Source organism: Saccopteryx leptura, chromosome 1 (assembly GCF_036850995.1).
Source record: "Saccopteryx leptura isolate mSacLep1 chromosome 1, mSacLep1_pri_phased_curated, whole genome shotgun sequence".
Taxonomy (NCBI): Eukaryota; Metazoa; Chordata; class Mammalia; order Chiroptera; family Emballonuridae; genus Saccopteryx; species Saccopteryx leptura.
In genome coordinates, this window is record NC_089503.1 from 337,776,785 (window position 1) to 337,803,176 (window position 26,392).

At 37.0% G+C, this 26,392-nt stretch overlaps 2 protein-coding genes across 6 annotated transcripts in view; one reads left to right on the forward strand and one right to left on the reverse strand.

Moving 5' to 3' along the window:
* ORC3 (origin recognition complex subunit 3) overlaps positions 1 to 25,438 on the reverse strand; it is a 67,612-nt gene extending 42,174 nt beyond the window's left edge. For 2 of the 5 annotated variants that reach the window (XM_066358904.1, XM_066358902.1), the window contains exons 1-11: positions 25,354 to 25,438; positions 22,041 to 22,095; positions 17,891 to 17,988; positions 15,447 to 15,591; positions 11,838 to 11,939; positions 10,300 to 10,445; positions 8,832 to 8,962; positions 6,886 to 7,045; positions 4,673 to 4,786; positions 2,741 to 2,874; positions 2,189 to 2,252 (exon numbers count right to left, since the gene is read on the reverse strand). In XM_066358904.1, coding sequence (XP_066215001.1) covers positions 2,189 to 2,252; positions 2,741 to 2,874; positions 4,673 to 4,786; positions 6,886 to 7,045; positions 8,832 to 8,962; positions 10,300 to 10,445; positions 11,838 to 11,939; positions 15,447 to 15,591; positions 17,891 to 17,988; positions 22,041 to 22,095; positions 25,354 to 25,377 — 1,173 coding nt within the window. In that variant the 5' untranslated portion in view covers positions 25,378 to 25,438. Of the gene's footprint in view, positions 1 to 2,188; positions 2,253 to 2,740; positions 2,875 to 4,672; positions 4,787 to 6,885; positions 7,046 to 8,831; positions 8,963 to 10,299; positions 10,446 to 11,837; positions 11,940 to 15,446; positions 15,592 to 17,890; positions 17,989 to 18,166; positions 18,187 to 19,357; positions 19,429 to 22,040; positions 22,096 to 25,353 lie in introns of those variants that run through there. The other 3 variants (XM_066358905.1, XM_066358906.1, XM_066358907.1) reach the window with 3 other exon arrangements.
* A 115-nt stretch (positions 25,439 to 25,553) lies between these two features.
* The window catches only part of RARS2 (arginyl-tRNA synthetase 2, mitochondrial), a 67,009-nt gene continuing 66,170 nt past the window's right edge, over positions 25,554 to 26,392 (forward strand). The window contains exon 1 of the mRNA XM_066358909.1: positions 25,554 to 25,627. Coding sequence (XP_066215006.1) covers positions 25,592 to 25,627 — 36 coding nt within the window. The 5' untranslated portion in view covers positions 25,554 to 25,591. The remainder of the gene's footprint in view (positions 25,628 to 26,392) is intronic.

Genomic DNA, 26,392 nt, shown 5'->3' on the forward strand with positions numbered 1-26,392 from the left:
AATACGGCAAAAACGACAAATACGCTGGTAAGTGCAACAACAAGCGCAGTAGAAACGCTTAACAAATACAGAAAAGTTTACTGAAAAGCAGAAATAAGTGCCAAGCTATTTCTACAACAGACCAGCCTAGAAATTCTCTCCCTTTGCTACCTCAATGGTTAAAGGTACTCTTTAAAAATCTATTCCTGGCTTCTGATAATATACTCTTGACAGAAAGCTCTAGCAGGAAATGCACTTGGCAGCTAGCTCACTCATCAGAGAGCTTATCTATCTAATCTTAAAAGACTTTAGTAAGCATGCACACATCCTTTTCCAGTGGTTCTTAAATTTCCTCTCCACCAAAATGACCTGCATTAGGGTTTGAGGACTTCCTCTACTGCTCGATTGCAGAGATTATTAAAATAATTACTAAACTCAATCTAGAAGTGATTTTTATATTATGGCCCAGTGTGGATTCTGCATTAGAAATAATGTTTAATAAAAGCCATTCTCCATTATAATGTTGTATGTCAACTATACCCCCTCCCAAAAAGCTATTCTTTTTATTGAATAAATGTACTGTACCTTCATTTTATTTAACAGGTCTCTTAATGATGGATAATTAGAAAAGCATGTCACATTTATTTTTATATTCTTCATGCCTTTTTAAGGAAAAAGTTATCAGAAAATTTAAGATGAGCTTAAAGTTAAGCCCTGGTGTTATGTGAGTTTTGCTGATAAACATATTGTTTTCAAATTTTGAATAAAATCTCAGTTCCTAGAGAGCATGTATTCTGTGTACTTCTAAATACTAATTTACCTCCTTTTTGTAAATTCATTTGTTAGTACTGATATGGACTGATTTCCAAGATTAAGTGCAAAACAAAACAAGGTACAGAATAGTGCATATACTTATTTCTGTAAGACAGAGGAGAAAACCCCCATTATATATGTCATCATTTGTTGTATGTGGAAAATTTCTATAGAATGATATTTAAGAAACTAGTAATGCTGGCTGTACCCAGGGAGGGAAAGGGAGCAGCGGAGGATAAAGATGGGAGGGAGTCTTGTCACTAGTACCTTTGCCTTTTGAATCACTGTACCATGTCCAACTATTATTTACTCAAGAAAGATGGAATGAAAAAACTTTTGATATTCTCTACATTGTATGGCTAATTCATAATATTTTAAGCTCATTACTTCTTTGCCGGCATTATATTATCAATATATAACAACATTTTATCAAATCAATACCCACTTAGCAGTGGGTCCCTAAGCTACATGGCTTCTATATGCTTTTATTTATGGCAGCCTCTAAAAGGACATTAAAATGAAATTGCCTGCAGATTCTAAAACTGTCCCATTGAAAGAAAGCTGAGATCTAAGTGGTTTCAAAATAGACCATAGGAGAAACCCAATGTTCTAGTTAATATTTTTCCTCAATTTAAAATGTCTTATTTCTGCCATGGCCGGATGACTTAGCATCCTCCTTAAGCACAGAGGTTGCCGGTTCGATCCCGGTCAGGGCACATACAGGAACAGCTTGATGTTCCTATCTCTCTTCTGCTCTCTCCCTTCCTTTCTATAAAACCAATAAAATAAATATATTTTTTAAAAAGTCTTATTTCTTAGATGAGGTTTTATGTCAACTTTAATAGTCACATTTCTATCTGATTATTAAGATCTACTACTTCACTCTCCAAAGCATTATTAGGATATACAAGTATGATTTATAAAATTAACTCAAAAAATATTAGGTGCAGGCCCTGGCCTGTTAGCTTAGTGGTAGAGCATTGGCCCAGTGTGTGGAAGTCCTGGGTTTGATTCCTAGTCAGGACACACAGAAGAGACCATCTGCTTCTCCACTCTTCCCCCTTCTCTCTCTTCTCCTACAGCCATGGCTTAAATGGGTCAAGCAAGTTGGCCCCAGGTGCTAAGGAGGGCTCCATGGCCTCACCTCAGGTGCTTAAACAGCTTGGTTGCCAAGCAACAGAGCAGCCCCAGGTGAGCTGAACATCACCTGGTAGGGAAGCTTGCCAGGTGGATACCAGTCAGAGTGCATGTGGGAGTCTGTCTGCCTCCCCGCCTACCCACCTCTCACTTAATTTAAAAAATGGAAAAAAGTAAAGAAAAAAATAGTAGGTACATGTTCTTTTTCCTGCATAAAACAAAGAGAATAAAACTGAGACAAGTACATCCACACTCCTACCTTCAAAAATCTCTCACTGGTCAACAGTGCGACTTGCTTTTCTGCAGCCTGCTTTTCCACGTACCTAAAATGTTTACCGCACCATACACAAAAAGAGAAAATTACATATTCTAAATATATGAATAGCATGTAGGCGAAAACAACTATCTAGATTGGTGGTCACATTCTTTCTTTTCTTCTCAAAAATAAATTCAAAATGACAGGCATGGTTTAATGGTCATTTTTAACTCCTTAAGTCAGCCACAGTTCACAGTCGGGGGGCGGTGTCTAATCATAAACAACTGAAACTACAGAAATAGAAAATATAAATATTATTTTATAAAATAACTCTGGAGTAGCTGTAAATTATATCTCCTTATAAAAATAATTTTCTTTATACCAAATTTTTAAATCCAACACTGAAATCTCACAAAAACAAAAGGGCTTTAATTTGCTCTAAAAAAATTAAAAGGTTATTTTTCCTTTTTCCTCTTCAAAAATAACTAGATCTGAGATCCCTTAATTTGCCCCAAACTCTATTTTAAGGTATGTTAAATATGTAATCCTTTTTACCTCCTAAATGATGGAAGACGTCGAATGTTTTCACATTGACTATCTGATAAAAAATTTAGTCTTCTCTTGGCTTCTGGGAGATCACAGCACAGAACACTGAGGGGCTGGGAATAGAAATGCTCTAATAGAGAAAGCTGAAAAAATAAAGATTCAATACATTTGTTATATTTTGACAGTAAACCTTCTGCCCTATGCTCAATTTTAAGGTGTTTTTTAAACAGCAGAAGTACTCATGACATTACACTTAGTAATGTCACATTATCACTGCAAACAATACATAAATGGCTATATACCTTTAATATTTTAAGGTTCTATTTTGTGGAGGTCAGAATATTATAATCTAGAAGTATAAACTAAAAGAAACAAATACAAATAAATAAATTAGCTATTTGAAAAAGCAACTCACAATAAAAGAACAGTAAATGTGGTAAGGATGGGACTGGGGTGTGACCTAACATTCTAACTGATGTCCAAAAACTTGTAAGAAAATACCAAGCTAAAGTCAGTGTAAAAACTAGTCTGCTAAATAAATAAAAATGTTTCAATGGTAGAAGCTTTGCCTACTGATAAAAAACAAAAAGATGATTTAATAAAATTTATCTTTTAAAATTCAGTTTTACTTTATGGAGGAAAAGATAGTACAGTATCTAATAGATACAAGTATTGTAGTAACTAGAATGCTATAGTCTGTCTACACAGTATAAGGGAGAATTATTTTCCAGATTCTACCATAACAGGTAAGATCTATATTATTACGCTCCCCAAAGGTTAAAAACTTGGACTCTAAGCAATTTTTTTATGACAAATTTGGTTTTTCCATATACCTTGATACTGGAGAGACAGTTCACTACATAGTAGACAAAACACATTCTGATCATTGCAAAATAGTACTCTCCATCACAAATTAATAAGTCAACATGCTAGTTTATATATTACTCTTAAGGTATTTGAGCATGACCCCTCATTGGTAAATGGATAATGAATTTCTGAGCCTGTAGAGCTGAGGACCAAATACCCAAGGCTAGAGGAAATATTCCAAAATAGTCCATTCTAAATTCAACAGAAGACATATATTAGCCATACCACTACAATGTTTTATGTGGAAGAAGAGTACATATGGAAATACTTTATAATCATCTAGGTACTCCCTAAACATACAGTATTATCATATTACACTTTTGTACTAAAGGTTACTAATATATAGGTTTCAATAAATTTGACAACTGGCATGTGTTCACAGTGACTACATTTTGCTAAGGTTTTTATAGTTGACGAGAAGGAAATAGTATGTTTTAAATACCTGAAGAATGGGGTCCACTTTTAATTTAGAACAGATGTTCTGAAGCTAGGTTCATGAATTATTTTCCTGCAATTCATGAAACTTTAGTGAAAATGCACTCCCAATATATAAGAATAAATAGAAGTAAACACACACAGATGTGCAGGGGACAGACTCTGACCCACAGCCTACTTTATATGGCCCAGAATTTTTTTTTATTTATTTCTTTAAAGGGTTAAGAAAAAAAAGAAAACAAAGAATATGTAACAGTGACCCTATGTAATATGCAAAAGGAAAAATATTTAATATCTGGTCTTTTACAAAAAAGTTTGCTGGCCCTTTATATATAATATTTCCTAAGTAGGAAGTTCACAAGCTTTCACCAGATTCTTCTAAAAAGGTACCTTTTGCTCCCCACATCCCCACATTAAGAATGTCCGGATTGGAGAGAGGCCTTTTTCCATTTTCTTATTCAATTAATATATTCACTATACTACTTTTGCTGGAAGGCAAATGGTAGAACCTAGAATAATATAACTTGAATTTATTTATTCTAATTTGCCATTTAAATTATCACACTAGTCAGTTTAAAATAACATGCAAATTATTTAGAATCAGCTTGTGAATGTTTAAACTCATTAGTGTCTTCATACCTGAAGTCCTTTTATAAAGTTCTGAATTGAGAAATCATAGTACAAAAAGATGTTGGTCAGAATCTGTAACACTTTTTCACTTAATTTAAAGGGAAACTCAGTTGTAAGAAGTAGCTGGAAGAGATAAATGGGGAGGGGCAAGACACACTCCTTATTACTCTTTATAAATATCAACTGTAAATAATGAGGCAAAGAATGAGACTATGACACAGTAATTATGAAAGCTATAATAGCTAGGTTTTTAAAGTCAAACATCAACTAAAATTTTGAATTAATTTACACAACAGTAATAACAAAAAGAAGCTATCCATACTACATGTTCAGAATCAAAGAAGTTCATTATTTCCTATTCAACCCTAATTTTAAAAAATACTGTCTGTTTGACCTGGGATGGCGCAGTGAATAAAGCATCTACCTGGAATGCTGAGGTTGCTTGTGCGAAGCCCCGGGCTTGCCCAGTCAAGGCACAAAAGAGAAGCAACTATAATACTACGAGTTGATGCTTCCCACTCCTTCCCCCCTTCCTCTTTCTCCTCTATCTAAAAATCAATAATTCGCCTGACCAGGCAGTGGCGCAGTGGATAGTGTCGGACTGGGATGTGGAGGACCCAGGTTCGAGACCCTGAGATCGCCAGCTTGAGCGCGGGCTCATCTGGCTTGAGCAAAGCTCACCAGCTTGGACCCAAGGTCTCTGGCTAGAGCAAGTGGTTTCTTGGTCTGCTGAAGGCCCGTGGTCAAGGCACATATGAGAAAGCAATCAATGAACAACTAAGATGTCCCAACAAAAAACTAATGATTGATGCTTCTCATCTCTCTCCATTCCTGTCTGTCTGTCCCTGTCTATCCCTCTCTCTCTCTCTCTCTGTCTCTGTAAAACAAAAACAAACCAATATATATAATAAATAAAAATCAATAATTCTTTTTTTTAAATACTTTCTATCGATTAAATAACCCCTTCTCTCACCAGAAGCCACTGAAAAAGCTGCAGGCTTTGGCAATTCTTGTTATCTGATTTCTTTTTCACCCCTACTGCTACACATTAATAAACAGTACACTTCATGTACTATTAAATGAGAAACCCAAAATTAACAGATGTCTATTTAAAAACTATAGAACAGGCCTGACCAGGCGGTGGCGCAGTGGATAGAGCGTTGGACTGGGATGCGGAGGACCCAGGTTTGAGACCCCGAGGTCGCCAGCTTAAGCGCGGACTCATCTGGTTTGAGCAAGGCTCACCAGCTTGAGCCCAAGGTCGCTGGCTTGAGCAAGGGGTTACTCGGTCTGCTGTAGCCCCCTGGTCAAGGCACATATGAGAAATCAATCAATGAACAACAAAGAATTGATGTTTCTCATCTCTCTCCCTTCCTGTCTGTCTGTTCCTCTCTCTGACTCTCTGTCTCTGCCACAAAAATAAAAAAATAAAATAAATAAAACTATAGAACAGCTGAATTTGTATTATTCAGCTAATTTTCAATGGCCTATAATTAAGATTTTACATCTGAAAATGAAGTCATAGTAGGCTTTTTAAACAGAAGCATGGTTATAGAAGGCTAACTGAACTTGTCTACAACCACGCAATTTTAAATATCATAGTTGGAAACCTTTTCCCCAAAGTGTTAGTAAACCAATAGATATACCCATCATGAGGAAAAAATGTAGAAGTGGTTAGTAAAGAAATGGAAGGTTGTCATTATCTTACTTTACACAAGCAATATAAAGAGTACCTTAGAGCAGCTGAGTCTAGGTAAAACTGGTGGAAGGTCAATACTAAAGAATGGTATCTCTATTTAAGTAGAAACATAGAGCTATGTATGGTTTGGGAAAACATTAGTATTTACTTTCAGTCAAATCAGCCTGACAGTAAAGAGTCCACTAGAAACTTCAAATCATTTAATATTAAAATAAAAACATTATTGTTTACCAGGAAGTCATCACATTCTGTAAAAAATTTATTTTAAAAACCAATTATTTTCCATTGAATAATAACTGATTGATATCAATAAATATTCTTTTCATAAATTTTATATTTGATCTATAGAGGTAATACTATACCACTATAAAAATCACTAAATAAAAATATTAAAATATGTTAAAAAATATGTTCAATATACTCTTAAGAGATGTAAACATTTATCATTCACATTTCTATTTATAATCTATTCTTGGTAATTTCCTTTTCAACTTATTTCATTAGTAAATTTTTTACTTTGTACCTTATCAAGTACCGTAGTCAGATGCTCCTTGCAAGACAAAGATTGGAATATTTCTATACACAATAGAGATGATACTGCATGAGGAAGCAACCGATGAATGATAATAGGCGATGTAGCAATTCCAAAAATGAGTATTAGTGGAAATTCATGTAGATGTTGACTAGTTTAAAAAAGAAAAACACACAAAAGTGCTATTTCTTTAGCGAATATATTTCAGTACATCATATTTCAAAATATGACCTTTATTTTTATGCCTATTTTATAAGACACTGGTAAGGAGTATCATTCTAGATACTAAAATTTGCTAGGTCACTCATTTTCCTCTGCTAGAGTAACATATATAGTTATTTCCAAGACATTCTAGCTCTGAAATTAATCTATTAGCAGTTCCTCTCATTTTATCACTAAGAACACAGAGGTCCAGAGAGATCAAGTGCCTCCCCCTATGTTTACATAATCTCAAGTGTTAGAAGAGGTGTTAGATACCATTCAATTTAACCTTTCACCCAAATTTTGAGTCCTACCTATATATAGTCTTCCTCAGTTAGTTATCAGCCTATGCTTTAAGAGTTCACTGACATGAAGCTCATTAATTTTCAAGGTAACATCCTATTTATGGACATTTCTAACAGATACTATGCCACCCAGCCGTAATAGCTAAGAACTAAAAAACTTTTCTTACACATATGTAAGACATAGTTTAAATGGACATTACTAAAAAATGTTACAACCTTTTCTTGCATTCTTAACTCAAACTTGTTGAACCTGATTGAGCATTACTAGTAGGAACACAAATGACTTCCACAGAGTAAAACAGTACTTTCCTTGAGAGCTACTGCAGGTAGTCCATGGCTGATGATTCTGCTTACTCCCTCCTGTTAGCTACTGCTTTTTGCATTCTAGCTGTATACAGTTCTACCTTCATAGGAGTAAAAAGTGCCTGGACTCTGTTTAGGTTCTTTTTCTTTACTCCTGATTGTAAAAATAGTCACAAGTCTGAGCTCTAAAAAAAGTAGAGCTTTTCTAGTCTGTACTCTATATTTTTCCAGCAATGTTAAGCAATACAGTATGAGCAGTAAGAAAAGTCTTAGGCTCTAGAAACCTTAGTTTCAATGGGAGAAAAAAAAAACACTATCAAAATAGAAATAATAAGTATATTAGTAAATTATAACACAATATAGTTTTAAGGCAAATGAAGCCATAACTATTAAGCAAATTAACATGTAGAAGACAAAATAAATTATATATTTAAAAATGTAGCATGGGTAAGGCATGTTTCTGGATTTTAAAATAGTTACTTCAATTCTGAATCTCACAGAATTGCCTTAAAGACTCAATGAGATCATGGAAGTAGATTCTCTCTAGAAATATTATATAAAATCTTATTTAGAAAACATTCTTACTTAGTAGCACTAACTCAAAGTGGATAGGTAACATAAAATAAGACCTGACAAAAATATCTCAATCTGTAGTAGTTTGTACATTTAATGGGGCACGTAAGAGACAATCCTGGTGAAGGAAACTATATTCTATACTGCCTTGTCATGCTAATTTAAAAATGGCTCACTTTGCCCTGGCCAGATAGCCAAAGTTGTGGGGTTGGTGCCTGGTCAAGGCACTTGCATGGACAGATCAATGTTTCTATCTCTCCCTCACCTTTCCTCTCTCTCTAAAATCAATAAATAATTTTAAAAAATACATAAATACATAAAAATGGCTAACTTTTGTCTTTTGATTCACATTCTTTGGTCAAAAAGAAAATAAAATCTGATAGGTCTCTAAATATTCAATTATAAGGAATTTGAAATCATCTTGGTTTCCATCCATTTCGTATTAAAGATTAAATTGGCCATTTGTTTTCTCTGAACAAGGTTGTGTTTTTAGGTAAATATTGTAAGTTTCCCTAATAAATTTTTGCACAGAAAAACAAGACATACATCGTTTACCTGCTGATAATTATGAAGTCTTGAAGTACTTTTGTGGTGAAGCTTTCCATGTCCTTTAAGATAAGCACTACAGGAGGAGACTGGCCTGGGCTAGAAGTCCTCTTTTTCCCTGGCCTTTCTGGGTCTGTCTTCTTTTAAGACATTGCGGAAAGAAGGAGTTAAAGCCTTACCAACAAAATAATGCTACCTACACATGTAGATCTATCTTCCTTTATATTTCATAGTAACTGGCTTGTTGTTGTTTTTTTAATTTCTCCAACATAATAAACAGAAACTCATTCCAACAATTATTAGCAGAATCTTTCTGTCTGGCATGGGAATAATAATCAAGAAGAAAAAGGTTCAATAAAATCTCTTGCTTCAATGAAATATTTTTATTTTCTGCTATCTGAAAAAAATGACAAGAAAGCATGGGGAATACAGACATTCTCTATAACAGTGATTTTTTTGCTGGTAGAATGTCGTATTTTGCTTTGCTTTAAGGTGAGAACTAGTAATTATAATTAAAAAGCACAATTAATAACACTGATCTGATATCGTGAAATTTCAAGTTGAAAAGCATCTTAAATATCATCTAATCCAATGCCAATCTTTTAAATTATATGTAGCATTTGATTTCTACAAAGTCTAAAATTTTGAATCAAATTAATATACAATTGTAAGCATTAGATCCAGTTTAATACCTACACCTTGCAAAAGGAAACTTCATTTATGATGACTTCTACCAATATATTCATCAAAAAAAAATCACTACACTATTTTCCCTATACTATCTGGCTACACAGCAACATAAACTAAAGCTGTGGTTTTATGGTACAATTACCCATGAATCACCTAGGTTATTCATTTTCACCAGAGACTGACATGGCAGAATGAAACTTCTTTTTATATATGTTTGTTGAATATATTCTACTTAGAGAGCATTTACTCCCCAATAATTTTAAACATAAAACAAATTAGATTCTTAAAAAAATTATATATACATATATATATATATATATATATAGAGAGATATAGATAGATAGATAGATAGATAGATAGATATGGCTATTTCTCATCAGACTAAGTTGACAACAGATATGACTATATGGTTCTATTGCACCAAAGCAAATATGGAGGAACCTATGAAATAATATAGTAATAATGTTATAGCCATTGTTACAGAGATAAAAATCTGCAGCAGAACCAATTCCAGATGCTGTTTCTGCCACCAGATGACATTATCCCACAAATAAAATGGCCTTGTAGGAAGCTAAACTTTTTTACCAGGAAGTAGGCTGCATACTGATAAAAGAATACTTTCAAATTCTAGTAGTCTTAGGAAAAACAAGTAGCTACTATTAAAATAACAGCTAGTGCTAAATAAACGTATCCTTATTGCAACAAAACAGAACTATGCTTAATATAATTCCAGGGTTCTTCAATCATATGCCAATTTCCTGGGAGAAAATTGTCAGTATATGTTTACCTGTGTGACATTCATATACCAATTGGAAAGAGAATCCATTGAACAATATGTCTTTTTCTGGATGTCTTTCTCCTCCTCTTTGGATTCCACATCAACACAGCAGTCCATCAACTGTGAGAACAGCTTTTGCAAAAAATGTTTCATATCTGCAGAATATAAAAGGTATGAAAGTTTATCTCCCATTAAAACAAATCTAAAACAACTAAAACTTCTTGATCAGTAGATTACGTGCCTTGACAGGGCAAGCCCAGGGTTTTGAATTGGCGACCTCAGCGTACCAGGTGAACGCTTTACCCACTGCACCACCACAGGTCAGGCCTACATTGCACTATTTGAATAGAATGTTTTCTATACATAAAGTTAACTAACATAACATTTAACATATTGACTATTAATGTTCATTAGTATCTTCACCTTAATATTAAATTTCATTAACTGAAACACTAGGCCAAAGTTTATGTGTATTGTCTAATAAAAGTGTTACCAAAGCAAATGTATAAATATGAAAACTATTGGTTATATTAGGATTAATATTTATTTAAATTACCTCGGGACAGCAAAAGGTTATTAAGGCCCCTAAAAAAGATCTAAAGTATTATTTACATAAGTTATTATTATTATTTTTTAGTGAGAGAGAGAGAAAGAGACAAGGACAGACAGACAGGAAGGGTAAGAAGAGATGAGAAGCATCAACTCATAGTTGTGATAGTTTAGCTGTTCATTGATTGCTTTCTCATATGTGCCTTGACAGGCGCTCTAGCCAGCCCAGTGACCCTTTGCTCAGGCCAGAGACCATGAGGCTGGCAACCTCATGCTTAAGTCGGATGAGCCCACGCTCAAGCCAGTAACCTCAAGGTTTTGAAACCTGGTTCCTCAGTGTCCCAGGCTGGCACTCTATCCACTACGCCACTACTTGGTCAGGCTACATAGGTTATTTTGATTACAAATCTTCGTTTAAGTAATTTTTAAGGATGTCCTAAGGGCTTGTACTTAATTCCAAACAGATTACAAAGATGAAAGTAATATAAAACACCATAAGCACATCAGTCCAAATCTAAACACAGCTTACGCTGCAAGTGTCCACATCCTTAATGATTTAATGGCTTCAGATACCCAAGGTAAGCTCTGGCAATGGACTATTTTTACCAATGGTGGCCTTTCAATGTGGGACAAGATAATTTGAGGCCGTGTAGTCTATTCTCTGGGGATGAAATAAGAACTCCCAATTCCTCATTTCTCAGCTTCCTGTCCCAAACCTTCCAACTTAAAAAGCCGGGACAATTACTGACAGTGAGGCTAATATGGCAGGGCTGTAGGGCTGGAATAAAGTGTCAGAGTCCTGCAATAATCAAATTAATTCTGGGAGGCACTAAACTTCACCCTGCCAAAATGCAGTGCCATATTCTTCCCACAAATAAAAAGGAATGAAGAAAACTTGAGAGAGAGAGAGAGAGAAGAGACAAAAAGAGATATGATGAGAGAAGGACCTAAGAGACTTGTAACATCTCACCACTGTTATTTAAGTGTTTATACTTTACCTGGACAGTCTCTAGCTTTCAATGAAACTACATATGGAGTGACATTCTGAAGGGCTTCTGTTAGACTTCTGAATGTTAAATCATGATCCGTTACATTCACACCTATGGAATTACACATCAATATTACACAATCATTTTCATTACTAATAATTTAACAAGAAAAGCTATTTAACATATCAAGTGAATTGCTAAGTGAAAATATTTTTACATGATAACAGAAACCGAGATAATACACTGCATAAAGAGATCTCCAGTAATAATAGGTATCTACAGGCACACTCTATACTTGTTAGAAAAGGTATTTAAGCACAATTTTTCTTTTAAAAAAAAATCACTGGGCCTGAAAAGGCAGTGGCACAGTGAATAGAGTGTTGGATTAGGACATGGAGGACCCAGGTTCAAAACCCCGGGGTCACAGGCTTGAGCACGGGCTCATCTTGTTTAAGCAAGGCTCACCAGCATGAGCCTAAGGTCGCTGTCTTGAGCAAAGGGCCACTCGGTCTGCTGTAGCCCTCTGGTGAAGGCACATATGAGAAAGCAATCAATGAATAACTAAGGTGCTGCAACAAGGAATTGATGCTTCTCATCTCTCTCTTTTCCTGTCTGTCCCTATCTGTCTCTCTGTCCCTACCACACACACACACACACACATAAACACACACATCACTGGAAATGTGTAGTTTACTCTTGAAAATTCCTTAGGAATAGTTTCATTCCTTTGTCACACAATGAGTTCTTTAAAATAATTATTCAAGGCCCTGGCCAGTTGGCTCAGTGGTAGAACGTCGGACTGGCATATGGAAGTCCTGGGTACGATTTCCACCCAGGGAACACAGGAGAGGTGCCCACCTGCCTCTCCACCCTCCCCTCTCCTTTCTCTCTCTCTCTCTTCCCCTCCCACAGCCAAGGCTCCATTGGAGCAAAGTTGGCCCAGTTGCTGAGGATGGCTCCATGGCCTCTGCCTCAGGTGCTAGAATGGCTCCAGATGCAACGGAGCAATGCCCTAGATGGGCAGAGCATCGCCCCATAGTGAGCACGCCGGGTGGAACTCGGTTGGATACATGCAGGAGTCTTGTCTTTCTGTCTCCCAGCTTCTCACTTCAGAAAAATACAATATATATACAGTATGAGTATATATGTGTGTACATATATATATATTTCAAAAATAAGAACTATGGATTCCAGTGTCACTGTGACTCTCACACAACAGAGGACAATCTAATCAGAAATATTATTTATGCTCACAGTAGTAAATAAAACAAGTAAAATGTATACTAAACTGATTTCTAGCAAAGAACCTAAAAACAAATTATAATTTTAGGTCCTTTAGGTATTTACTGAACGCTGATTCTCATTTCCACAAATCAGAATTTTAGGACTCTGCATGCAATTAAACGAATTGAGTGGAAATTTCTCCACTACTTTGGAAAAAGTTCTTTTAGCTGATAACCTCCCTAACATCACAGTCTGTGATTTATAGGAAGTGCTTTGGCACTTAGGCAGTTGCCAGCAGCAGACATCTTAAAATTACTTGAAACTTATTACTATAAAACTTCAACTGCTTGGAAGAAAAAAATCAGTATCATCCAGGCCACCAATAATCAACATTTTTTTTTCTGGGAGAGTCAACAAATAAAAATGTCAGCAGGCTATTTTTAAAAGGATATACACTAAAATAAATAAATAACTAGACATATACTTTTTAGAAAACAGAAAATGTGTAGCCTGACGTGTGGTGGTGTAGTGGATATAGTGTCAAACTGGAACGCTGAGGTCACCAGTTCAAAACCCTGAGCTTGCCCGCTCACGGCACATATGAGAAGCAACTACTATGAACTGATGGTTCCTGCTCCCCTCCACACACTTTCTCTCTTTCTCTCTCCTCTCTCTAAAATCAGTAAATAAAATTTTTAAAAAATATACAATTGTGCTTAAATATCTTTTGAGTACAGATTTTTTTAAAAGTATCAAAATGATATTCCCAGAATGCATTATGGTCTATGATTGTGATATTATATCTCTGAACAAATTTAGAAGCTTATCCTAAATTTGATTGTCTTGTCTATTATTTATAAGCTCTTTAACACTGTGTTCCTTAAGACAACTGACTTGTCTACTGGAAACAAGATAATCAGCGTCTTTAACTGGAAAAATATTCTCAAGCCACTGACTTTGAAACACATGACTTCTATTAGTTTCTTTTTTCCTTTTGGCAGTAGACAGACAAAGGATTTAAACACTCTCACAACAATCTATCAGGCCATCTCTCCTGACTGTGTTTCTCCCACTCCACCTCCAATTATTATAACATATGGCAGTAGAGAAAGAAAGCAGACAACATTACAAGCCCCCATCACTGGGCCTCAGTTCCTCATCCAAAAGGGAAGGGGGTTTTGAAATTAAGTAGCAGGTTACAGTGAAAAGCTGGCCCACAACATTACAAAAATCATTCCAAAGAGTCTTATTACTCAGAATGGTCCCAGAATGGGCATCAGCAGAAGGCCTGTTTGAAATGTAGAGTTTCAGGTCCTACCCCAGACCTATTAGTAAAAAATTCTATTAACTAAGATCCCCTAGAGCAGGGGTCCCCAAACTACGGCCTGCGGGCCGCATGTGGCCCCGAGGCCATATATCCGGCTCCTGCCGCAATTCTGGAAAGGGCACCTCTTTCATTGGTGGTCAGTGAGAGGAGCACATTGACCATCTCATTAGCCAAAAGCAGGCCCATAGTTCCCATTAAAATACTGGTCAGTTTGTTGATTTAAATTTACTTGTTCTTTATTTTAAATATTGTATTTGTTCCCGTTTTGTTTGTTTACTTTAAAATGAGATATGTACAGTGTGTATAGGAATTTGTTCATAGTTTTTTTATAGTCCGGCCCTCCAATTGTCTGAGGGACAGTGAACTGGCCCCCCTGTGTAAAAAATTTAGGGAACCCTGCCCTAGAGGTTATCTGTACATACATTCAAGTTTGAGAAGTACTGCCCTGAATATCAGGTAGATAGTGAACAGTATTACGCAGTACTAAACAAAAGAATTTCTTATCTCAGAGCCTACTAGTATAATAAACCCTGAATAAATATCAAATTGGAAGTGTAATTAAGGGTATATTAGAAATCTAAACAAATTTAACTTTCTTTTCAAAAGGAATGAAAAAAATGTGCTAACATTCCAAAGAAAATTTTTCCATTATCTGCTATCCAGATATTTAGTTAAAATGAAATGTTAATGATGAAAATTTAACGAAGAAATTTACAACCTGCAGTCTTAAAGCAATTTATATAATTCATCCAAACTGCCTTTTAAACAATTACTATTACTATAATATCATATATTTTCACAAAGTAACTAAGTTAGTAAAGAGTAACATAAATATACTTCCCCTTGTTCTTTCAGACAAAAAGTTGACACGGGTACTAGCTAATCCAAATTAATTTAGTTTACAGATAGATGATCAGTATAAGGACTTTTTATTGGTTTTGAAGGTATGCTTAACAAACAATTGGTTTAATACTATAAATGAGACAAAACAGGTTTATCAGAACAGATTATTTCCCACTATTCTCAGAAACAAAGCCACCAATTAGAGCAAACAAACATGTACATACCTAGAATAAGAGCAGCAGTAGGAATTTCTCTGAGTTTTATTTGACTACCCCAGTCCCTTGAATTCTTCTGGAATCCAGAATGAGACTTTTGCAGAAATTTGATTAGACTGTCAAACAGGTTTTTATTTAATTCCTCTTGCAGTTGCTACACAGAACACACAAAACTTTACAAATTATTATTAGCGATAATCTGATATGTCTAAGTTTTGGAAAGAAAATTGTAATGAATTCAATTACGAAGATTACATGTAAAATTATAATCATGATGAAATAAAAAATGTTTTTTCCTTAAATCTCCAGTGATTAGTGCTTTGGATTCCCTCATTAAAGAATCTAATTTATTCATTTAACAAATATCAACTAACCACCTTGCAAATAAGACTGTATTCAAAATAAAATTAAGAAATTATGCAAGAATCCTTATAAAGAAAATATGTTGTGCAGGGTGCTATAATATAGGACTATCCAACTTAAGCTGAGGAGGTGATATATCTGAGCCAAAGCATTAGAGCAGGTGATGGAGGAGATGATGATAGGTAAAAGAAAGCTGGAAGGCCCTGGCTGGTTGGCTCCTGGTAGAGCACTGGCCTGGCGTGTGAATGTCCCGGGTTTGATTCTCAGTCAGGGCACACAGGAGAAGAGCCCATCTGCTTCTCCACCTCTACCTCTCTCGCTTCTCTGTCTCTTTCTTCTCCTCCACTCCTGCAGCCAAGGCTCAAATAGAGCAAGTTAGCACCAGGTGATAAGGATGGCTCCATGGCTTGTTTCAGGAGCTAAAAAATGGCTCCAGTTGCAACAGAGCAGCAGCCCCAGATGGGCAGAGCATCGCCCCCTAGTGGGCTTGCCAGGTGAATCCCAGTTGGAGTGCCTGCGGGAGTCTGTCTCTGCCTCCCTTACTCTCACTAAAAAGTAAAAATTTTAAAAAAGTTGGAAGGAATGATAAGAGAAAGTGGTAAGAAAGGAAGAAAGTACCAAACAACCGGGAAACCAAAGATATAGCTAAGCACAAAGAAAATGAGACTAAACAAATAAGCAAGGGCTAGCTCAGTGGTCGGCAAACTCAGTCAACAGAGACAAATATCAACAGTACAACGACTGAAATTTCTTTTGAGAGCCAATTTTTTTTTAACTTTGTTTTTTGTTTTTTATTTTTTTATTTTTATTTATTCATTTTCTTTTAGAGAGGAGAGAGAGAGAGACAGAGAGAGGAGAGAGAGACAGGGGGGAGGAGCTGGAAGCATCAACTCCCATATGTGCCTTGACCAGGCAAGCCCAGGGTTTCGAATCGGCAACCTCAGCATTTCCAGGTCGACGCTTTATCCACTGCGCCACCACAGGTCAGGCGAGAGCCAAATTTTTTAAACTTAAACTATATAGGTAGGTACATTCCTTATCAAGGTAGTGTCTGCACGTGGTATTTTGTGGAAGAGCCACACTCAAGGGGCCAGAGAGCTGCATGTGGCTCGCGAGACGCAGTTTGCCAACCAGGGGGCTAGATCAAGAAAATATGTATTTGATGTTGAAGAGTTTGGATTTTATCCTGTGGGGAGAACCACTGAAGGGATCTGAAGTAGAGATATGATTAAATGAGGGTTAGGAAGGGTTAATCTGGCAGGACTGTGAGAGCCAGATTAGAGGGATCAGAGAAGCTATACTGGCAACAGGGCTGGAAAGCCCCTGTAGCCTGGCCTAAGACTTATCTGCACGAAAGGCAGACTTTTCTAATTTGGCCAATGGTGCCATAGGGACTAGTGGCAGATCCTGGGGTTTTACATCAGAAGCAGGGACATCAGCTAAGAGGGTTTTATGACAATCAGGTTAAGAAATGAGAAGGACCTAAATTGGACACTACAAAACCAAATACCTTCAAGGGTCACATGGAATACTGAATGAGCAAATCACTAGGGATAAAGCAATAAAGTGTGGTGGGAAGCAGTAGTAAACCGAAAAGTGCACAACCATCCCAAAGGCATTAACAAACCAAAAAGAAATACAGCACTGCATTGGTAAAACAAAACAAGTCCAATCAAGATGCTGGCCTCAGAACAATGAATCTGCTAGAGCGGAGAAAATTTTCAGAGCTGAAATATGAAGACCATGCTAACTGAAGATAAAGATGAGAGACTGGAAATAGTTTAGAAACAGTTTGATTATTTGCTTGTGTAACTGAATGGATAATTTGAAAAGTCCCATCATTTCAAAGCTGTGAGGATACGTAAAAGGCCCCTTGCCTTAGCAACTATCTTTATAAACATGTTCCAGTACCTGAAGCCATGCTTAGTACTTGGGACATGAGGTTTTTAAAAAATGTATATACTAGACTATACTTAACCAATATTAAAAACGTCTCATCAATTCTCCTGTAAATTGGTGGAAAAGATCAGAAAAAATAAATATGAGATTTATGGTATTAGAAAATAATTGTTATTTAAAAAGGTATTTACCTCAGTTTCAGATTTCATCTGCTGCCATATTAAATGATAAGTTTCAAATCGAAGCTTACTGTCCTCAGACTCATTTTTCCTTTTATTAAAATACTCCTCTGTAAACATAGAAAGAAATAAGTCAATGTCTTTTATATAATAAAAGAAAATCTCTGTACAAAGTCACACAATAAGAGATGGGGTTCAATTTTTTATATGCATCAAATATATATATATGGGAATATATATAGATATATATATATCTATATATATCCGGGGATATGTAATATTCAATACCCTTTATATTTGCCTGATCAGGTGGTGGCACAGTGGATAGTGTCGGACTGGGACTGAGGTTGCAGGCTTGAGCGTAGGCTCATCTGGTTTGAGCAAGGGGTCACTCGGTCTGCTGTAGCCCCCCAGTCAAGGCACATATGAGAAAGCAATCAATGAACAACTAAGGTGCCGCAATGAAGAATTGATGCTTCTCATCTATCTCCCTTCCTGTCTGTCTGTCCCTCTCTCTGTCTCTGTCACACACACACAAAAAATACCCTTTATATTTATACATCTTATATTCTTACCATAATTATTGTTATCTATAAGATATTGTATCTATAAGTAATTCTATCATTTACTTTTGAATTTCTAAGTTTTTATGTAATGGTTTTGATTTGAAGTATATACTTTTAATATTAACATATTTTCATTATTTCCTCTTATTGTAAGGCCTTATACACTTTGGTTCATGTATTTGCTTTAAGTTCTCCTTTATTAAATGATTCTTACTACTACTATTCTTGTTCATTTGTTCAACTGACATCATTTTAGCCCAGAATTTATTTATTGTCTGTATTATTTTATAAACCTTTGGAATGTTTTCCTCCAAATGGCTAGTAATTTATTAAAATACCATTTGTTGCAATGGTTTTTCCAAATTTTAAAACCATGATCCACATTAAGGAATACATCTTATATCATAATCCCACACACATACATATAACAAAAACAAAAACCTTACAAAACAATACTTAACCTTACATGTGATACTATATGTTCTTTAAAACTCATGACTCACATACCTGGGTTATATATAAAAACCTTCAGTTTGAAAAATATTCCTTTCTTCTAATGATTTGGGATGCCCTTATTATTTAAATACTATTATCAATGGTTAGTGAATCTAACCATACCAGTCCTGAACTGTTTAATTATTGTAGCTTTGTAGTTCATTCTAATATTGAGTAGATCCAGGTCTTTCTCCCATCACCAGAAAACATCATCATTCCCTTTCAAAATATTTTAAGCCATTCTGTCAAACTAATTTTGTCATTTCTCAAAAACAGTGGTATGTCACAGGTTTGAAACCCTGGGCTTGCCTGGTCAAGGCACATATGGGAGTTGATGTTTCCTGCTCTTCCATCTCTTTTCTCTGTCCCCTCCTCTCTAAAATGAATAAATAAAACAGTAAAATTAAAAAAGCCTGACCTGTGGTGGTACAGTGGTTGGGGCGTCCACCTGGAATGCTGAGGTCGCTGGTTCAAGGCCCAGGGCTTGCCCTATCAAAGCACATACAGGAAGCAACTACAAGTTGATGCTTCTTGCTCCTCCCTCACCCTCTCTCTCTCTCTCTCTAAAATGAATAAATAAAATCTTTAAAAAATTTACACTGGTATTTTGACTGGATAAAGAAAAATTTACAGATTGGTTTGGGAAAAAATGGTATTTTTAATGTTAAAAATACTACAAGTCTCTTCCTTTAATCACTATTTTACATACTTTATAGTTTTCTACTTTCCTTCCTATTTCTTGTTTACTTCTAGGTACTTTATTGTAACAGCCAGAACTTTCATGATAGTACACAATTGTGAAAGTACACATTTTGTTCCTGACTTCACTGAAATGCTGCTAGTATTCCACCATCAAATTATAATTGTAATGGGGAGTTTGAAATAGAAATTCTCTTTCACGTTAAGGAACTTTCCTTCTAGTCATAACTGACTCAGTTCTTAGCAAATATTAATTTTTTTAATTTTATCAAAAGGCTTAGAATATATTGAAGTCACCATATGGTAAAATGATAGATAAGTTTGCAGTATAAAAATGCAAACAAAATCAAAGGAAGGAGATAAGCTGGAAAACAAGGAAGCCTTAAAGAGAATATTGTCATCTTTGAAAATGAGTAAAATCATAAAAGAATGGTAACGTGGCCAATCAAGACATGAAAGTTTATGTGCTGAATAATGCTGCATCAAAATATACAACAACAAAAACCTGTGAAAAGCTGGGAAACAAGAGCACTAGAACACTAACCTGTTACCACGACTTCTCTCAGTCATTTATCAATCAAGTAGGTAAAAAATAATTAAGTACTGAGAGGAGCTAAAGAATGAATATCAGCTCTCACTGTTGACAGGTTCCTCCTGCTCCTACCCAGTTTCTCTTTCTCACCCTCTCTTCCCCACACAACACTGAAGAGAGGGAGAGTTACTAATCTTTTCTTAGCTACATGTCCAAATATCTTCAAGTCAGGGCACAGATGAAGGGCACAATGTAGAGCATCTTCCTACTTATTGAGGCAATTTTATGTTGAGAACTGAAGCCACTGAAGGCAAGAACTAAAATCTGGGTATGTTTTACTCATTTCTGCTGCATCTGTCTTAAAATTAGGGTCAATTCCTCCAAGATTTTCATATTATAACAGCATCTGTTGTTCTTAGATCAGTACAATGGAAAAAAACCTAATGTACTTCAAAACCATATTATACAATTATGCACATTAGGTTTATTAATACTAAAAACTTTAAACAAATCTTTTTAACTTTTTTTAATGTTTATTTTATTGCTTTCAGACAGAAAGAAAGGAAGGAGGGAGGGAAGGATGGAAGAAAGGAGGGAGGGAGGGAGGGATAGACAGAGCAAACACAAACATTAATCAGTTTCTGCATGTACCCTGACCAGGGATCAAATCGGCAACCTCTGCTCTTCCAGAAGATGCTCTAACCAATCAAGCTACCTGGCCAGGGCAACAACAAATCTTAATAAATTATAGCCGAAATTCAAAATATTCTAAGCAAAATTACACCTCATATTTTGAGAGGTAGTACAGTGTGTCCATAAAGTCATGGTGCACTTTTGACCAGTTACAGGAAAGCAACAAAAGATGATAGAAATGTGAAATCTGCACCAAATAAAAGGAAAACCCCTCCAGTTTCTGTAGGATGATGTGGCAGCATGTGCGCATGTAACCCCGTGTATACAGTGGAGCAGCCCACGGCCATGCCAGTCGAGATGTGGACGGTACAGAGGAAAGTTCAGTGTGTTCTGTGGCTCACTCAATTCGAATCCGTGACCAAAGTGCAACGTGAATATCGGCGCGTTTATAACGAAGCACCACCACATAGGAATAACATTACTGGGTGGGATAAGCAGTTGAAGGAAACTGGCAGTTTGGTGGAGAAACCCGTTCTGGTAGGCCATCAGTCAGTGACGAGTCTGTAGAGGCTATACGGGATAGCTACCTAAGGAGCCCTAAAAAATCTGTGCATGAGCCCACATCGAACTGCACTGAATAGATATGAAACTGGGAGAGTTTTCCTTTTATTTGGTGCAGATTTCACATTTCTATCATCTTTTGTTGCTTTCCTGTGACCGGTCAAAAGTGCACCATGACTTTATGGACATACTGTAGTAAGTAATAGTTAGACCACAGATTCAAGAATCAGGCAGCTTGGGTTCAAATCCCAGTCCTACCGCTACTAGCAATGTCACTGAGAAAGTTCTTTACATCTAAGTCTCCCACATTGATATGTCCTAACAGAATCATGCACTCACGTGACCACCCCCTCAAATCTAGGGAACATTTCTCTCACTCCAAAAGTCACTCTTATTCTTCTGCAGTCTATTCCCCCTACTTTACCCCAGGAAACCAATGAGATTTTTAAGACAATCACTTTTTAGAAATGGTTACATATCCTTGAAGGAAATTTACTTTACATTTTGCCTTTTGAAGGTATGTTTGTATTTCCTTTTAGCTTAGAACCTTGGGGTATATACACCCTTACCCCTCTGACCTATACCAGAGGATAACTATTATGTCAACATGGTAAATAAGCGAAGCTTATTCAGTCAGGGGAGGAATACTAACAAATTTGACATTAAGACATCTTACCTACTGGCACAGAAATCTTCCTCTTCCTGAAGTTTGGCTTAAACACAAAGCAGCCCTATAAAAAAGAAAGAAAAAAAGCATAAAGTCAAAGTAGCTAAGGGGCAGATAAATCTATTCACCAAGTATACTGCTCACAAAAATCAGGGGATATTTTCTAGCTTCATATTCATTTTGAAATATCCCCTAATTTTTGTGGGCAGTATATTTTATGAATAAGCATATTTTTCCTTTAAAAAAGGGTTTCTTTAAAGTGCTAAGATAAAATCTCTTTTCTATCTGCACTATAAAAGGAAAATTCTTAAATAATGCAAGGACTTCATTTCTTTCTCCTCCTTTCCATAGGATGTTCATCCTTGATTCTGCTCTTTGGGACCTGATCTAAAAGGTAGACAAAGAAAATAAATGTTGATGAAATTTAAACTCAGCAAGTTTCCATTTTTATCAACTTAGAGAAGAATATTAGTAGTACACAGTAAAATGAAGAGCAAGAAGATATAAAATAGTGATGCTCTCCCATCTCAAAATAAGTATTTATTTAATTAAACTCCAACCATCTAGAACTTTGATGGGAATAAGAAAATTTAGGCTATTATTTCACTTTTCATCTGATAAAACTCTTATTCATTTATCCTTTACAGATCAATTCAAACTCACTCACTCTGGGAAACCTTCCCCAATTCTCTAGTTAGAATTATTCCTTCCCCTAATGTCTCACAGTACTTAAATATCTTTACTTTAAATCACTTTCACTGTTATAGTTATTCAGGGTCTGTTTCCCCAAGAAGTTTGTGAGCACCTTTAGAACAGACTGCATTAGTTCATAAACATTTCCCCAATGTTTGGGATAGTGTTTATTACACATTAGGCAATCAGTATACAGAATGAATGCTTGCTAAGTAACGGTCCTGATAATTTCCTGACTACATTTAGTTTGTTATTATATATTTGACTAGTAATATACAGCCCCCAAAATATTGGTCCTATATTTATGCCACCAATCCTAAAGCCACACATCATGGACAGCTTCTTAAGGTAGCCATTTTTGTGGAAAATTAAACAAACAAACAAAAAAAGAAAAATATATCTAGAAAAAGTCATCTAAGGATAGTGCTAAAGACAGCACTGCAAATATAAAGTGGCCATTTGGTTTACAGGGTCCAAAATGAGAACTGTGCTTTGTACTTTTGTATCTGCAACTAGTGGAACTATTAAATGTACATATTTAGAAAATTCATGTGGTAACCATGAGAGGCTTGTCATTACCTCCTTTCCAGATCCACCTGCATCTCAGTAAAGGAAAAGGAGCTTTGAAGGAGTGAGATCCAAAGAGTGTCAAGAATGAATCCTAGTGTATGGCAGTCATAGCAGCATGGTTAGCCACTTTGAACTGCTGATCAGGGGATGGTGAGTGAGGTGGGGGAAGGTATCTAGGAGAAGAGCCAACAGCAAGAAAATATGACAAGGAAGGAGATTAGGGGAAAAGCTGGCAGTTCTATGAACTCCGGAAATATTCTTTCAAGATTCTTTTCGTGTAAGGCCCCCCCCCCCCTTTACAATCATCTCAATACAAGCACTTCTGTTATAATGCCATAAGTTCTTTCCTGGGGAAAAAACAACAAAACTCACAATTCTGCAAGACATACAAAAATAGGCTTAAGCAACAAAATGTACTGGGGAACAGACCACTCAAAGTTTATGGAACTTTACAACCAGGATAAAACAAAAACAGTACCAATCCTTAAAAAAAAAACTATCAGTTGCCTGACCAGTTGTGACGCAGGGGACAGTGTCGACTTGGGATGCTGAGATCCCAGGTTCAAAACCTCAAGGTCACCGGTTTGAGCATGGGCTCGTGGGGCTTGAGCTCACAGTAGCTTGCACATGGGATCACAGACATGACCCCATGGTCACTGGCTTGAACCCAAAGGTCGCTGGCTTGAGCAAGGGGTCACTGGCTCAGCTGGAGCCCCACCCCCACCCCTCCTGTCAGGCATGGGAAGAAATCAATGAGATGAACAGCTAAAGTGCCGCAACTAGGAGTTTGATGCCTCTCATCTCTCTCCCTTCCTGTCTGGCTGTATATTTCTCACTAAAAAAAAAAAAAAAAAAAAAAAAAAATACTAGCAGTTAAATCTTTTCTGGCATACGCACCTAACGTCACAATTAGTCAATCTTTTGTAAACGTAAGCCCTAAGCTTGTAGCTCCTCCTTAGTATGTAGTCTAGGAAGGCATTTCTCATCATTTTAATTCTAATTAAAATGAAAAATTAGATTCACGGTGTAGCCTTCTTCATCAGTCTAGTTTAACAGAGAGAGAAAAATCTTTGCAGGTTCTTTAACTGCATTCTGTTTTATCGGACAGCTTAACTTGAGGGGCTTCCAGCTGCACTCATAACTTAAATAAGGACGGAAATACCACGATTTGCACTAATATAAATGTACAGTCACAGCCACGTGTGGTTACTGAGCACCTGAAATGTGGCTAACAAGACTGAAAAACGATGTCTTGCAATCCCTGGCCGTCTAAGCAAGCAGCTAATATGAGAACATGTATATGATCACACACACACACACACACACCCCTACACGACTTTTTCATTCTCATTTTTCATAAGGCTCCCTTCTATAATTCTACCCTCTGATTACACGGATTTTTCAATTCCTTTAATTTACCATTTTATTTCTATCTTCTGAGCCAAAGAACGTGTCATTCTCTCTGCTACCCCTTACCCCCCCCCCCCCCCCCCCCCCGCCCGCCAATCCTTTACCTAACTTCTCATTTTTCAGGTCTCAGCTAAAATGTGTTTTTCTCCAAAGGCCTTCGCTGAACCCCGGCAGTATAGATTGGGTTCCTCTCGCTCTTCTGCTCTTTCACTTAGTTTAGTCCTCTCTTGCTAACATGTATCATAATTTGTGTGGTCAGTTTTCCTGTGTTCAATATCACTTGAGAGCAAAAACTGCGTCTGTCTATTCTGTTTACCCCGGTGTACCGGTACCTAAAGAAGTGCTGGGCGCACAATAAAAACTTTTGAGAAGGAAACAGGACGGGAGACTAAGGCACATCCTCCGGGCTTTCCATCTCCACAAACCAGAAATTAAAAGTCCTCCTAGCCCAAACACCAAGGCAAGTGGGCACCTTCGCTCCCCACACAAAGTTAACCTCAACCAGACCCGGAGCAAAGATGCCTCAGTTCTGTCCGCCGCACCTTCCCCTGAATCGGTACACCTAGGCCTACCTAACCTGCGCTTCAAGCCTTTCTCAGAAGGAAATGAGACTGTGGCTAAGTTCTACTGGCCTCCCGCCCCCACGTACCTTGGACACCGAGGAAGTGGCCATGTCCGCAGCGGCTCAGGAGTATCCAGAAACTCGGGATTTCCCGCGCTCCCTCGCGGCACCAGGGCAGAGGTTAGTGGCGGCCACTGGGCTTCTTGATTGGCTGGCATCACCCTCGGGGGCGTGCTTCCGGAGCGTGGAGGCGGGGCTGCAGGGCAGGGCGGGGCGGGGCGGGGCTTCGGACGGGCCAGCTGGGACGTGCTTAGTGAAGACCGACATGGCGTGCGGCTTCCGGAGGTCCATCGCCTGTCAGGTACGCACCCTGGAACTTGCAGAAGGAGGTTCCGGCGGAGGCTCTCACCTGGAAGCCGTTTCAGCGTTGTGAGCTAGTCATCAATCAGCGGGAGGGAAGTGTTTTGAGAAAATCTACTTATTTCTGCTGCCTTCTCCCCCTTCTTCGCAGATGCTTCAGTTGCTGAGGCAAAGGGGGTCGGGTAGGCGGCTCAGATCAGTTTTCAGGGTGAAAGGCACATGTTGCTGTCCTCACTCTTTCCCTCCCTGAAGCTTTGTATGCTTTATCTGGGTGGAAAGTCATTGGGCCATGATTAGATCCCATAATTATGTTGACCTGAAATCAGGAGGCTTTGACTAGAAATGAATGATAACGATTTAGTCAAGGGTTTTCCGGTTTGTAGACCAGAAGTACAACTATACAATACTCAGAGTGTTCTGAAAAAAGAAAAACTGAGGGTTCTTATAGTAAAAAGCGCATTCCTGAAAATTAGTTCTGCGTTTTTACTCTCTAAATTGGTTGTAGATGATAATCCTCCGAACAATGGTTTAGGTAATGGATGTGAGTTCATTCTTTTCCTTCAGAGAGGTTTGAAGTATATCCTGACATTAATGCAGGACTGGGAATTTGAAAATTTTAAGTTCCCAGGCTAGTTAAAACAATAATAGAATTGTTTCCTCAGACCTCAATCCACTTGATTTTAGTAGTTTCCCAGTTTCACTATAGTGACTCTGTTTTATTTCTTTATTCCTTAGTGTTCTTTACACTTCGTGAAGTTGAAGATGG